The sequence below is a fragment of the Onychostoma macrolepis genome, chromosome 14 (genome assembly GCF_012432095.1).
Source record: "Onychostoma macrolepis isolate SWU-2019 chromosome 14, ASM1243209v1, whole genome shotgun sequence".
Lineage (NCBI taxonomy): Eukaryota > Metazoa > Chordata > Actinopteri > Cypriniformes > Cyprinidae > Onychostoma > Onychostoma macrolepis.
In genome coordinates, this window is record NC_081168.1 from 10,882,106 (window position 1) to 10,897,949 (window position 15,844).

The 15,844-nt window shown below is 38.6% G+C and overlaps 1 protein-coding gene across 7 annotated transcripts in view; it reads left to right on the forward strand.

The window, feature by feature from the left end:
- Positions 1 to 15,117, forward strand: part of si:dkey-237h12.3 (teneurin-3) — a 148,958-nt gene extending 133,841 nt beyond the window's left edge. For all 7 annotated transcript variants that reach the window (XM_058797083.1, XM_058797084.1, XM_058797085.1 and 4 more), the window contains 11 exons: positions 372 to 621; positions 1,794 to 1,814; positions 2,863 to 3,095; positions 4,173 to 4,327; positions 5,204 to 6,084; positions 7,263 to 7,438; positions 7,527 to 7,762; positions 8,430 to 8,726; positions 9,559 to 11,170; positions 11,305 to 11,435; positions 13,447 to 15,117. In XM_058797083.1, the coding sequence (XP_058653066.1) occupies positions 372 to 621; positions 1,794 to 1,814; positions 2,863 to 3,095; positions 4,173 to 4,327; positions 5,204 to 6,084; positions 7,263 to 7,438; positions 7,527 to 7,762; positions 8,430 to 8,726; positions 9,559 to 11,170; positions 11,305 to 11,435; positions 13,447 to 14,199 (4,745 nt within the window). In that variant the 3' untranslated portion in view covers positions 14,200 to 15,117. The remainder of the gene's footprint in view (positions 1 to 371; positions 622 to 1,793; positions 1,815 to 2,862; positions 3,096 to 4,172; positions 4,328 to 5,203; positions 6,085 to 7,262; positions 7,439 to 7,526; positions 7,763 to 8,429; positions 8,727 to 9,558; positions 11,171 to 11,304; positions 11,436 to 13,446) is intronic.
- The last annotated feature ends 727 nt before the right edge of the window (positions 15,118 to 15,844 follow it).

A 15,844-nucleotide genomic window follows, 5' to 3' on the forward strand; every position in this document is an offset into this window, starting at 1 on the left:
TTGAGTTATATGCTCAAGCCTTTCCATTACAGCCAGAAAAAAAAAAAAAAGTCTGCTCTTTTTTTTCCCCATCCCTCTTATAGATTACAAGAGCATTTGAGGTTGTGAAGTCAGATAAGAATAGCATTTCTGTGCTTGTCTGTATAAAACAAATGAGTCACGTTCATGCATAATGTTTTTTTTTGTTTTTTTTTTTGCAATAGCATTTGTCATTTTAATCTTATTTTTATTAGTTGTATTATTGTTATTAGTAGTAGTAGTAGTAGTAGTAGTAATTTTCTCTTCTTGGGTCTATGTGACTTTTGTTTTTGTGAAAATCATTATTTTTGAGAAACTATTTTTTTTTTCTCCCACTCTTTCTGGTGTCTCAGGGATCCTGTATAAGGGAAATGGTGAGAACGTCTTCCTCTCCCAGCTTCCTCCCATCATCAGCACCATAATGGGGAATGGCAGACGCAGAAGCATCTCCTGTCCAAGCTGTAATGGGCAGGCGGAGGGAAACAAACTGCTGGCTCCTGTTGCACTCGCATGGGGCATCGATGGGAGCCTGTTTGTTGGCGACTTCAATTACATCAGACGCATCTATCCGTCAGGCAATGTCACCAGTGTCATGGAGCTCAGGTGAGTGAGCACAACTGGATGGGTAATTCAGCTGCATGGAAATCTGGCAGAATACCTGAGGAAACATTTTGTGACAAATCACAGCATGCTGAGAGGCAGCATCTAGACATTGTCTTTCTACAAAACATTTAAAAGCATAACTATTTTTAATCCACAAAACCTTATAGTCCTCACAAAAAGGAGGCCTTGAAATTCTGCATAATAGCGACACCAATTCTCACAGCAGGTGATTTTTGAAGTCCGACAGTAATTGTCTTGAAAGTTATTATTGAATGCTGTGAATCTGTAAACAGAGCTTTGATAGCTGTAGCAGCAGTGGTTGAAAGGGGATGAATTTAGAGACGTTTAGACGGAGTTCTGCTTTAGCCTGTTAGAAAGGTAAACTCTGTTAAAGATGTTCATTTATTTTAAATCTACTCTCTTTGAAATACACAGATTTTTAGGTTACACTTTATTTTAAGGTGTCATTGTTACAGTGTTATTATACATTTAAGTACTGAGTAATATTAAGTAACTACATGTACTTACTAGGCTAGGGTTAGAATTAGGGTTTGGTTTATAGGGTTACTTGCGTGTAATTTTCCTTATTTCATTGTTATTATAATAGTAAGTACATGCAACGTGTAACAAGGACACCTTAAAATAAAGTGTTACCGAATAACAAATAAATTTCATTAATTGAAGTATATCTGAAATTAAATAAAAAATATATTTATCAGAAGAAAAACTTAATAAATAAATAAATTAATGTTGCTCCCGCAATTAACTGAAATATTTGTTTAAATTGAAGTTCTAAAATAACTCAAATGAAAACTAAAATAAAAATGTAAATAGAAAAAGAAAAACAAGATTACTAAAACTTAAATTTACTTAAAACTTAAATATAAATTTAAGCTCAAAATATTAAAAATTAAATAATCTAATAATTAATTAAAAGACAATTAAATTAAAATTAATAAATACTAAAATACTATATAAATAAAATGAAGACACTGTTAAAGATTAATTTTAGAGGTATTGTAACCTCAGTATACGATTTATGGAGAATACATACAGTATTCACCAGAACTTGATGGACAAGTGGTTATGAGAAGTAAATAGAATAAGTATGTGCTATTATACCTAAACTTGTCTAAAAATATGTTTCCCTCCTTTTTTCAAACTACCCAAAGAAATAAGGATTTCAGACACAGGTAAGTTACATTTAGTAAATGTCACATAAAGTTGGTGTTTTAAAAGACATTCATGTATTGTGTATAAAATTTTAGATGGGTAACTTTCAACAAACATCACTCGTTCCGACCCTTTTGGACACTTTTTTTTTTTTTTTATGGAATTAAATGACCAAAGGGTGTCTGTAGAAAACTAACCCAGGTTACTAATCCCAGAAGATGTCAAGGCACATTTTATGAGAGATGTTTGCACATCACCTTTTTTTGACTGTCTAAAAGACTTACTGAAGCCATGTAAGAGACACTCTGGGCCTTTAGCTGAAAGAAGTACCACTGTTTCACATTTTCACATTTGGATTTTACACAGGCCAGTGCCTCTAAGTGTGAATTGGTTTCCAAACAGTCCAGGATATCGATCGAATAGAGAACACTCAGCGTGCAAGAATAGCCCTAAAACCGCTTTTGATAAAACGTGAAAAGATTTGCCTGATCCCAGAGGAGAAGGTCACAGATCTCCACACCATCATGCACGAAGTCTTGACTCGACTGGTCATTTAACCACTAATGGCACGTCTGGAGGGGCCGCACTAACTCGTTCAGAAAGGAGCAGGCTGATTGGGAGACAGAATTAATGAATGCAAATAAGCGTAGCGTTCTGAAAAGCCATCAGTTGTTGACAGTCATTAAGATATGCATATCATCACCGCATCGCAGAGAACCTTTCCCCGCAAGGGAACAGGAATGATTGAAATGATCTAGCAGTCTTGAAGTCGTCATCACAGCCTCCGCAAATACGTTCCAGTCACATCACATTTACTTCCCTTTCACACATTCTTTTTTCTTTTTCCCATCTGTCAGGAGCTCACACCCTTTTGATAGATGCGGAAAAAAACATGCTGCGATTCTCTCAACGTCTTTAATGATATTAATATTCTAATCAGTCTCTCATTTCATCTGCCATCTCCAATTGCAATGTCAGACCAATAATTTATGAGTCGCACTGGCTCGGCTTGACAGCAAACTAATGTCTTCGCTCATAACTCCCACTGTTTATATGTCTCTCCCCAAGTAACAATCCCGCTCACCGCTACTACCTGACCACGGATCCCGTGATGGGGCGGCTCTATGTGTCCGACACCAACTCCAGACGCATCTACAGCCCGCAGGCGCTCCTGGCCGGCTCGGAGTCCCAGCAGAACGTGGAGGTGGTGGCGGGAACAGGAGATCACTGTCTTCCTTTTGATGAAACTCAGTGTGGAGACGGAGGACCTGCCACCGAGGCTCTCCTCACAGGACCCAAAGGTATTATTAAAGGATCATTAAAACTAACAATCAAAAGGGTCGTGCATTCTTCTCAAGGAAGGAGTTGAGAAACATGGGTTCTTCAAACTTCTGGAATGGCTGCGATGAATCTTCTGAGGCGTACGACACACTTTGATTGACATGAAAGATCATCCCAAAGCTCTGTGAGCTTTTAACACTGTATTATGTAGTGAGGTTTTTGATTGGCGCTTCAACGAGGGAAATGGAAACTGACAGCCCCAGGATAGGTACTAAATTATTTGACTGAGCCAGACACAACGGATTGATGAAGCTGCTTTGAACGATTCGTGATTTCACCGACATAAATTATAAAACGTCACACTTTTCTGGTGAATATAGACAACTTATTTCAGCATATAATCTCGTCATGCCGAAAAAGAGATGTTTTCATTGTTTTTCAATGAAATGTCATTCACACACGAATGCACGCACTGAATGATGGATATATTAGGTATCATATTTCCTGTGTAGATGGGTACGTAATGTGTTGAATTGATGGGATGTGTGCAGAGATCTACATTCTGGCTGCCTCAACTATAAAAAAGTCAGAGCCATTGATGCATACATGCTTTTTCCTCGGTTGGGACTGAGATTTCTGCCATAACGTCAGTTCACTTCACTGTTTTCGTCAGGCACACAAACTCTCTGAGCTACCACTCAGCTAGGCATGCATTTTCCAAGCGGCAGTTACTATAGCAACCCACACTTTCATAATTTGGGTTTAAAAGTGGGTTTGATGCTTTCCCACTCCATGCTTTTGTCAAATACCCTGAGCAGACTTACGGACCGACTGAGACGGAGTGAGAGAGAGCGAACACAGGCTGAAATGCTAGAGGGAGGGAGGGAGGGATGTTCTAATACATCCTATTCCACTTTCTCCTTAAGAAATAATTCAGCAGTGGGAGGCAAGATGTGAATAATTGAGGGCGATGCTTTCTGCAGTGACCTGAATAATGGGAAGCCAAACACGACACATGTACCCGCTGCCTGGATCAGGCAAGCAAAGAGCACAGCTGTGTGACCCGCACATTTCGTTCCTTCCTCTCTTCTCTCCAGGGATCGCCGTCGACAAGAACGGACTGATCTACTTTGTGGATGGGACTGTGATCCGGAAGGTGGATCAGAGCGGCATCATCTCCACCCTGCTGGGGTCCAATGACCTTGCTTCTGCTCGACCCCTGAGCTGCGACTCCGTTATGGACATCCATCAGGTGAAAAGTGAAAATTGCTCAAATCAACACACTCAAGTCATTTATCATGACCCATGGAGAGACCTAAATGAGTTTTGGTCTTAGTACATGTTTCCGATTTAATTTCACTTATATATATATATATATATATATATATATATATATATATATTATATATAATATAAGTACATTTTAGTATACAATATTAATGCCAAAATCTATAGCAGAATGGGAAGGCCAAAGGTCGATATATTGCTCATATACACAATATATTATGGGAAATATAAAACATTTTTTAAACATATTTTACTCAAAATTCACAAAAATATGTATTGATAACAGTTTATAATACACTCTTCAAAATAAAGGTTCCAATAGGGTGTTTTTGCTGTGATGCCACAGAAGAACCATTTTTGGTTTCCCAAAGAACCTTTCAGTGAACAGTTCCTAAAATAACCATTTTGAAGAACATTTTCGAAATTTAAAGTACCTTTTTCGACTATAAAGAACCTTTTCTGCATTTGAAAGGTTCCATGGATGTTTAAGGTTCTTAATAGAACAGTTGATGCCAATAAACAACCTTTATTTTTAAGAGTGTAAGGTAACTTTGTTAACACAACACCACAGATGCATAATCTAGATTCATATGCTGTAAAAATATTCTTAATTGTTGTTTCTAAAGCTATTGCATTAATGTTAACATATACAACCTTGCTGCAAAATGTTATCAAAAATATCTATTGGTAATTTATACAGCTTGAAATTAAAAAAACTATTATGTATGTGGGTGGAGTTAAATAACTATTATATTTACTAATATCTGTCTCTCACGAAATGTAAGTGGAGTTATATATAAACTATAACAGCTACAAAACTTTCTTATTCATCTGCCTGTAGGTGTCTTTAGAATGGCCGACAGATCTGGCTGTTAGTCCGATGGATAACTCATTGTTTGTGCTGGATGGCAGTGTGGTTTTGCGGATCACTGAGGAGGGGCAGGTCAGTGTGGCAGCGGGCAGACCCCTTCACTGCCCCATGCCTTCTACAGACATCCTGGTGACAGAAACACAGCGAGCCACGCATACCCATCTGGAATCCCCAAGTGCCATCGCTGTCTCCTTCAGTGGAGAGCTGCACATTGCGGAGACAGACGAGAGGAAGATGAGCCGTATACGCTGCGTGGCAGCAGATGGCGAGATCACTCACCTGGCGGGGGCGCCTTCAGACTGCGACTGCAAGACCGACGTCAACTGTGATTGTTACCTAACAGGAGACGGCTTTGCTAAAGATGCCCGGCTGAACGGGCCATCCTCTCTCGTGGCAGCTCCGGATGGAACCCTGTACGTAGCCGACCTGGGAAACATTCGCATTCGAGTGATCGGAAAAAACAAGCCTGCACTTAACAGCATGGGCTTGTATGAAGTGGCATCATCCGCAGAGCAGGAAGTGTACATGTTTGACAGTAATGGCACGCACCAGCATACGGCCAACCTGATCACTGGAGACTTCAAATATAACTTCAGCTATAGCAATGAGGGAGACCTGACCTCGGTGGCCGACAGTCATGGGAACACGCTACGGATTCGCCGGGATGCCAGCCGCCTTCCTGTCCGCATCGTTGCACCTGACAACCAGGTTATTTGGCTAACTGTAGGCTCGAGTGGTGGGCTGAAGACCCTTGGCACACAGGGGCGTGAACAGGTGCTGCTAACTTACCATGGCAACAGTGGTCTCCTGGCAACCAAGAGCACTGCCAATGGATGGACAACATTCTATGAGTAAGAGTGTTTGAGCATTTCTGCTTGCTACTCACATTGCTATTATTGTTTGAATTGAGGGTCAGCGATTTGAACAAATATTAAATCGGCTCATATTCATCCAACGCCATTTGGGCTCCGGACAGAGCTGGGTATATTACTTACAAATTGTTACTGATTCCAAATTACATGACAAAAAAATGTGATTAGTAACGTAATCCATTACATTACACATTAAGTAATATAATCAGACTACTTTTTTGATTACTTTTAGATTACTTTTAACCTAACTCGTTTATCACAGTGATTTAAATAGGATAATCTGATACCATATCAATGTAAAAACACAAAGAGTAAGAAAATATATTTCATTTGCTGTAATTAACAACATGAAGTGCATTAAACATTACACTAAGTCAGTAATTACAAACTAATAATTAATTAAATCATAAAAGTGTAACATTAAAATGATTAAATCTCAGGGGTACTCCATGTAAATATATTTGGTGAAAGATTTTCAGATGACAAAAAAGTCTGGGAATTCCTGCATTACATGTAAATAAGAAATAATGTGAATTTGTGCATTTTAATGCGTTTGAAAGACAAAAGCCTTCCGAACACATAATAAAATAGTTAAATAACCTACTGAGTGATAATTCAAATAAAATGTTCATCAGTACAGTGTTGAAACACTTCTTAAACCTGAAATTATTTTTGTAAATCCAGTGGTCAAATACTATGTAGCCACCTGATTAATGACTGGCCTTTGTGTGAATGTTCACAAAACATTTAATAGATGAAAAAGAAGAATTTGGGAGAAACTATGACAAATTTATTGCTATCATGTAATCAATTAAAAAAAAAAGTAACTGTAGTTTGATTCTGAGTATTTTAAAATTTAATTAAATGTTTGGAATCTGATTACATAATCCAGATTACATGTAATCAGTTCTGGCTACAGACATGAATGATATCTAAAATCATGCTGGTTAGTATGGAGAGGTGTACTATTACTTTTCTAAGTACTCAGACACCTGGTGGATGATAAATTGGCAAAAATCCAAGACATTTGGAAGAGGACCTGAACCATTTCTAGGGAACAACATACCAACACAGAAGTAATCTAGAACAGTAGAAAAGTGCATATTCATATGGATTGCATTAAAAACAGCTTTTTAACATCCCTCCCTCTCATTCAGCTATGACACAGAGGGACGACTGACCAATGTAACTTTTCCTACTGGAGTGGTGACCAGTCTGGCCTATGACATGGATACTGTCTCTACAGTAGAAAGAGAAAGTTTTGAACGAGATGAAGCTGCAACCATAACTACAAACCAGTCAGCAATTCAATATGTCCTCACGTTACACCAAGGTAAGCCTTGTGTTCTCATGTTATTTGTTTTGTTTTTGTTCTTTATAGCCTTTCTGCTTGTGTCATTTATGTCTTTCTTAATTTGCAGATCAGCTGAAGAACAACTATGTGATTGGTTACGACAATTCCTTGTGGATTCTGTATGCCAATGGAATGAACACTCACTACCAGACTGAGCCACACATTCTGGCTGGCGCATCCTCCCCTACGCTGGCACGAAGAAACATGACCCTACCCGATGATAGTGGGCAAAACTTGGTGGAATGGCGCTTTCGTAAAGAGCAGACGAGGACGAAGGTCACAGTGTTCGGACGCAAGTTACGAGTACGTAATAAAGTCCAATTATAGAAGACAAAGAAATGGTTTATGAGATGAAAGAAACCATAGGACAATTTGGTTCTTAAATCTATTATCCATATTGTAACACAAAGCACTTGACATCTAGCTTGAGGTTCAATTGATCTCAGTCATAATTGGCGATTTAAAAATCACGCAAGATTTCTTGCTATACTTTATGTGTACTGTAGATGTGAATTGCTGCAAATTAAATAAATTTGGACTGAAAATTGCACCTGGCATAATAGGCAATTTAAAAATCATGCAAGCTTTCTTGCTATAGTTTTTTATTTATATGTGAATTCTTACTAATTAAATCTATTAAGTAAATGTGGCATGAAGATGGCGCCTGGCTACTCTAGGAGTACAAAAAAAATGACAGTTTTACAGTGGTTAAACAAATATATTCTAAAATTGATGTTGCCTACATTGAAAGGTGATTTAATAGTTTGAATGTGCCACTGAGCCGCTTAGTTTTATAAAGTTAAGCTATTAATCATAAGACTCATTTTTACACAAAGATTCAAGTCAAACTTTCTGACGGAATCCAAGGCAACTCTGACAGATGAAAAAATCTGCCAATTTTCAAGTCAATTTTCTGCCATTTTGCTGTTGCCATACCAATTTTGTGTCTCTCCTTTGCCTGCACTTCAAGGTAAATGGACGGAACATTTTGTCTGTTGATTATGACCGAGCGCTGAGGATAGAAAAGATCTATGATGATCACCGTAAATTCCTTCTGAAGATTGGTTATGACACAGCAGGTCAGCCTACTCTCTGGATGCCAAGTAGCAAGCTGCTGCCTGTCAACCTTACCCGCAATAGCAATGGGCAGTTGAGTGCCATACACTGGGGCTCTGTCTCAGAGAGGGCCGAGTATGATGGACAAGGCCGTCTGCTTTCCAGAACATTTCCTGATGGGAAGACCTGGAGTTACACTTATCTGGAGAAGGTACAGGCCAGTGGAAATTGCTTTTAGTGATGTATGCGATATGCAGTAGACATCAAGAGTTTTGTCAGTAGACTCTACCACATATACTGTACACTGTTTACCACCAATGTAATGCTTTTTTGACTTAACTCAATCACTTTTGCTCAATGCATCCTTTAAAATACACACCTTACACATGATGTTTATTTCTTCCATGGAACAAAAAAGAAAACATTTTGCATCTACGTCCAAGCTGTTTTTTTCCTACAAAGTAGACCATCAAGCGTCTAAAGACATGCTAGAATCATTTCATCCTTTTGACTTTTCTTAGAAAGTATTTTTTTCTATCCACCTTATTCTTCACGTAAAAATGGGCCATTTGTAAATTTCATGGGTCTTTCTTCCGGTCTCATTTGCTTCCAGCTATTTTTAGCTGTACAAAACCACTCGTTTTGCTGCTTGATACTGCAAATTGGTGTGTCTTACCATATTATTTTAGTGTATTATCTTAATTATGAACACACTGGTTTGTAATGCAAACAATTTTACCGTTTACTGCACGCTGTTATTCTTCTCGTTATTTCCCTATAGCAGCTAATGAAATGGAAGTCTTGCCCATAGGCTTACTTCTGCGTTTAGGAATAAGGTGGATAAAAGGAAAGAAAAAAGATGGTTGTCAACAAGTGAAATGAGGGCCAGTAAATGAAGATTTGTAATTTTTGGGTGAACTATGCCTATTATAAACCAAAAACTCTTGTATCCTAATAAGATTAACCAACTAGTGTGACAGTTGATATAAATTAGTTGATTTTAATTCCCCTGGTTTATGCAAGTTGTTTTATTCTCGTTCTAGTCCACTGTCCTGATACTGGCGAGTCAGCGGCAGTACGTTTTTGAATATGACCCTCAGGGAGGCCTTTCTGCAGTGACTATGCCTAGTGTGGCACGATACACTATGGAGACCATACGCTCGGTGTCTTACTACCGCAACCTTTACCATATGCCTGAGAGCAACGCTTCCATCGCTGTAGACTATAGTGAGGACGGGAGGCTCCTGAGAGTGGCACAGCTGGGCACAGGACGGAGAGTCCTTTACCGGTACCGCTGGCACAACAAACTCTCAGAGGTTCTGTACGACAGCACTCGCGTCAGCTTCACCTACGACGAGACGGCAGGTGTGCTGAAGACGGTCAATCTGCAGAGTGAGGGTTTTATATGCACCATTAGATACAGGCAGCTCGGCCCGCTGGTAGACCGGCAGATCTACCGCTTCAGTGAGGACGGGATGGTAAACGCTCGCTTTGACTACGCTTACGACAGCAGTCTGCGTGTGACGAGTATTCAGGGGGTCATCAATGAAACCCCGCTGCCTATTGACCTTTATCAGTATGATGACATCTCAGGGAAGGTGGAGCAGTTCGGCAAATTTGGCGTCATCTATTATGACATCAACCAGATCATCTCTACCTCTGTCATGACTTACACCAAACACTTTGACGGGCACGGTCGGGTTCGAGAGATTCAGTATGAGCTCTTCCGTTCTCTGCTCTTCTGGATCACGGTCCAGTATGACGACATGGGACGAGTCACCAAGAGGGAGATGAAGATTGGCCCGTTCGCCAATGCCACCAAGTATAGCTATGAATATGACGTGGACGGACAGTTGCAGACCGTCTACCTCAATGGGAAAATGACATGGCGCTACAGCTATGACTTAAACGGGAACATACACCTGCTGAGTCCAGCAAACAGTGCACGAATCATGCCCCTACGTTATGACCTACGAGACCGTATAACTCGTCTTGGAGACCTACAGTATGAGTTGGACGAAGATGGGTTTCTTCGCCAGAGAGGCTCTGAGATCTTCCAGTACAACTCCAATGGCCACCTGGAACGTGTCTACAGTAAATCCAGTGGCTGGTCAGTCCAGTACCGTTACGATGGTTTGGGAAGAAGAGTCTCCACAAAGTCCAGCATGGGACAACATCTGCAGTTCTTCTATGCTGACCTGAGCTACCCAAGCAGGATAACGCATGTCTACAACCATTCCAGCTCACAGATTACCTCTCTATACTATGACCTGCAGGGACACTTGTTTGCAATGGAGATCAGCAGTGGAGCGGAGTTCTACATCGCCTGTGATAACATAGGAACGCCACTGGCTGTCTTTGGCAGCGATGGCACTCTCCTCAAGCAGGTTCATTATACGGCTTATGGTGAGGTCTACTCAGACTCCAATCCTGACATCCAGTTGGTGATTGGGTTTCATGGAGGACTTTATGACCCTCTAACAAAATTGCTTCATTTTGGAGTGCGGGATTATGACATCATGTCGGGTCGCTGGACTGCACCTGACTTCATGCAGTGGGAGAAAATCAGCAAGAATCCAGGCCCTTTCAATCTCTATATGTTCCGAAACAACAACCCTATAAGTAAAGTGCAGAAAGTTAGAGACTACTTAACAGGTATGGCATGGATTCATTGCATCTAATGTATCCACATATTGAAATAAGTCCTGCAAGTAATATATCTGCTGTACATTGCACATTTCCCTCATGCAAATTATGATTTTAAATTTATTCATTGATATTTGCTACAGATGTGAACAGCTGGCTGGTCACATTTGGATTCCATCTCCATAATAGTATCCCTGGTTTCCCTGTCCCCATTTCTGAGATGACACAAGCCTCCTACGAACTGGCCAAAAGTCAAGTGTGGGACGACCTGACAGTAAGTTTATTTTTGTATGAATATCTTCACATACTAGCATAAAGGTGTTATTATAGTTGACTAAAACTAAAACCATTAAAAAAAATCAATTCTTGAAATAAAAGAAATGTTAATTAAAAAATTATTTCATTAAAAATTTTTTAATTAAAAGTGTAAATAGTGATATAATCTATTTACACTAAGTGCAAATAGCAATAGATACTTACACTAAGTGTAAATAGCAATTAGATGCTATTTACACTAAGTGAAAATAGCATATTTTCTTAGTGATGGATGTTATTTACACTAATTGCAAATAGCAATGATTCTATTTACACTTTATTAGACACGTTAGATTTTATGCTATTTATACTAATTAATGCAAATAGTGGCAATTATCTGCACCTCAGTATTGTAGTACATTATAAAACAGTATGCAATAATAACGTATTGAGTGTAAATTATAATTTTAATTCAAATTATTAAATGGATGCCACCTTATTGGGACAATAAAGCTCTCCGTACACCTACCCTAACCCTAACCCTACCCGATACTTTATTTTCAACTTTTTAATTATTTCTTTCATTTTTATTGAAAATAAATACCTTTGCCGTTGTGATATGAGATTTAAAAACTGAGAAGAAAAAAAGTGGCAAAAGGGGGTTTCAAACCCGGGTAGATTGCGTCAAAAAGACTGCGGTACGCACTTTACCATCTATGCCACTGGAGCTGACGTTAGACAACCGTCTTTTGTAGTGTTGACTATCCCAATCACATGGTGGTGGGAGGAGTTAGTGTAAATAGACCCTCCGTTAAAATGATTTCAGCTAGATGCCAAGGCAACATTTCTAATTTTTGTTTAGTTTAACGATGTACAAAAATTAGGGCTGTCAAGTCGATTACATTTTTTAATCTAATTAATTACAGGGTGCTGCAATTAATTAATCTAATTAATCGCAAACTAAAGTTGGTTGTGAAAATACCCCCAAAAGATCATTTAAACCTATTATTGTGTTAAATGTTTAGGCTACAATGGCCTAACATAAAGTATGGAACTTAAAAGATGATAATTCGAGAAACATCTAGTGACCAAAACAGCTTTGTTACCAACAGTATTCAAAATACCTTCTTTTATGCTGTGCAAAAGAAAGTACGTTATTCAGGTTTGAAACAACATGAGGGTGAGTAAATGATGACATAATTTATTTATTTTTGGTGAACTATCACTTTAATTTATCTATTTTATTTTTTAATAAATGAAATGGTACTCTAAAGAAGAAACTAGAACTACCAGCAGATGGTGGTAAATATCTTTATGAGTCGATTTGTTCAAACGGCTGATTCGTTCAGGAATTCAGTAAACGGCTCTCTCTTTGAATCATTGGTTCACACGATTCGTTCAAAACGCGGATTCGTTCAGAAACAAATTATCGCCGTGTTGCTCAGAGATGCACAACAGTTCTGCTGTGGCTTCATAGGTAATATTTTCGTTGGCAAAATTTACCAAAATGCACAATATTGTGTTTTAATTTTGCACAATATTAACTTCTTATTTACTGAACTGTTGTAGAAAATCACATTTGCACTCGTGTTCTTCGTGACAAAAACAGGACTCCTCCTGTGATGTTGCTTTCGCTGCTGGTATGATATCGCTTATCATATGATATAAATAGTCAAAATAGACAAAAACTCATACAGGGGCAATTTTTGCCCCAATATCTTGAAATTTTGGAGTTGTTGTCCTGCATCATATTTATCAGCAGTCAACTATATGAAATGTAAGATGACGTACAGGTCTGGGGGTGGGGCCAGTGCATTAAAATATTTTAATTGCGTTATTTTTTCATAACTAATTAAGTTAACACATTAAAACTGACATAAAATATATATATATATATATATATATTTTTTTTTTTTTTTTTTTTTTTAGATCTTGTAGTATCCCTTTGAAGATATTTTTTTCACCATATGGAACTAAAATGGAACTAGAGCCACACGTTTCTATAAAATGTTTATTGTCTTCTTTTGTAGGCCAGCTTTGCAGTCCAGCAGCATGTCATCCGAAAAGCTGAAGCATTTCTAACATTTGGGGATCTGCCACAGGTTGAGTTCGGCCATAGCCAAAGGGCTGATAAACCCTGGCTGTGGTTTGCCTCAAGCGATTCATTGATAGGTCGCGGGATCATGCTGGCCCTTTACAAGGGCATCGTGATAACTCGCGCACTAAGCCTGGCTAATGAGGATTGCGTCAAAGTTGCCAACATCCTCAATGGCGCACTTTACTTGAAAGACTTGCACTTTATCATAGATGGCAGAGACACGCACTTCTTTGTTAAAATGAATTCTCCTGAAGCGGACCTGGCAGCGCTGCGGCTTACTAGCGGACGGAAAGAACTTGAGAATGCGGTGAACGTGACGGTGTCGCAGTCCACAGCTGTGCTAGGTGGCCGCACCCGGCGCTTCGCAGATGTGGAGTTTCAGAGGGGGGCTCTCACCCTGCACGTGCGCTACGGGGCATCTCTGGATGAGGAACGAGTGCGTGTTTTAGAACTGGCCCGACAGAGGGCTCTCGCCATCTCGTGGGCACAGGAGCAGCAGCGGGTGCGAAACGGAGAGGAAGGATCCCGTCTATGGACTGAGGGAGAGAAGAGGCAGCTTCTCAGCACTGGACGAGTGCAAGGCTACGATGGATACTACGTGCTGTCGGTGGAGCAGTATCCTGAGCTAGCCGACAGCGTCAACAACATTCAGTTCCTCAGACAAAATGAGATTGGCAAAAGGTAGTGAACAGACCATGATTAGCCACTCTGTGCAATTTGTAATAGAAGAGTAAGTTAAGCGGACACATTTATTACATTCTCAGAGTTTGTAAAAACGCTACTACTCCTAGTCTAATAAGAAGAGTACTACCTAGGGGGAACAAAAGAGCATTAAAACAACGCTGTGCGTTGTGAAACATTGTGTTTTCTCAAGACCTATTTAAGGCCTTAACAAGGTTACAGTTGTGGAGCACAATGAAATTATGAACTTAACAGCATCAAGAGACAGGCCAGATTCATTGAGCTGTTGATATCTTTATTTAACTATTTATTAATGATTCATTTTTACAAGCACTATTCAAATATGTCCCTAAAGAGAAAAACGGCATACCTTTTGGAAAATGAAAATGTTTACATATGCATATCACTGTACCACTGCAAAAATACCACATGTGATGTCAGGTGGTTTATTGTAGCCAGCTATACACTGTAATATTTTTATATTTATTGAGATCCGTCTGTTTTTCCTGTACATTTCATGAATATCATAATACAAAAAAAAAAAAAGAAGAAGAAGCTTTTGTTGGCAATCATGTCATGTGCAATGAAAACTCCCCTAAAATATGATTTTAGGTGATTGTGTTATTTTTTATTATGTCCGATTCTATTTATTATTTTTTATTTTTTTTCAGTTACAAAAACAAAGTGTTTTATAAATGACATTTGACACTTTGATTTGCAGCCATCATACATTAACTGAATAAACTGTACAAATAATGAATAAAATGGCAGCACAGCACAGAAAATATGTAAATGTCTGTATTTATGTAAATGGGTGTTTACCTGCATATTTTTAAAATTAAAAGCAATTATTTGCTCATTTGGTTACAGTTCCCGAGGTAAATATTTATGAAAACTGTTTGTACTTAAAAGAAAATAAATGATAAAATTACCTTTTTTTTTTTTTTTTCTTTTTATTTCTTTGAGCACAGATTAAATAAAAATCAGGTTCATTAAGAGCATGATACACTTTGGCCTAGTCTCATGGTCTTGGCAAAACAATAACCTTTGAAAAACCTTTTTGTCCACTAGCGCTAATCTGCTGTTTCTATATTGATGAACTAAGAATTGCACTGGGGAAGTATGAAGTTAGATGTGAGAGGTTATGTGAATTTATTTTAATCAAAGGCAAAACTGCTTGAGTCATGAGTTAAACTTGCTTTCATCTGCTTTGGCAATAGTGGGTCGATTAATGGTAATCCCTAAATATTAATTTAAATTTAGAATTGCTCTCTGTGTAAAATCTGATTAATGAGTGATCAAAGGCAGAAAGTCGGGATCACAGAGCCTGAAAATTTGCTTGTTGAGTCAGTGCAACTTGTAAACCCATGTGATTTCTACAACAACCTTCTAGCTGTTTAAAATTGGTTTATGAACACACAAGTGCATCACAAAACTGTATCAATACGTGATGTGGTAATTAAAGCATTTAACTGCTGGCAATTTTAAGACCATAAAACAAATGTTTTCTTTAGATTTTCTGTCAGGATGAACAGACAGTGCATCTTAGCGACGATCACCACTGATATTACAATGTCTTCTTGCAGATATCATCTTTAAAGTCAACATAATACTTGGTCAACTGCACATGTTCATGATTTATTCAAGCT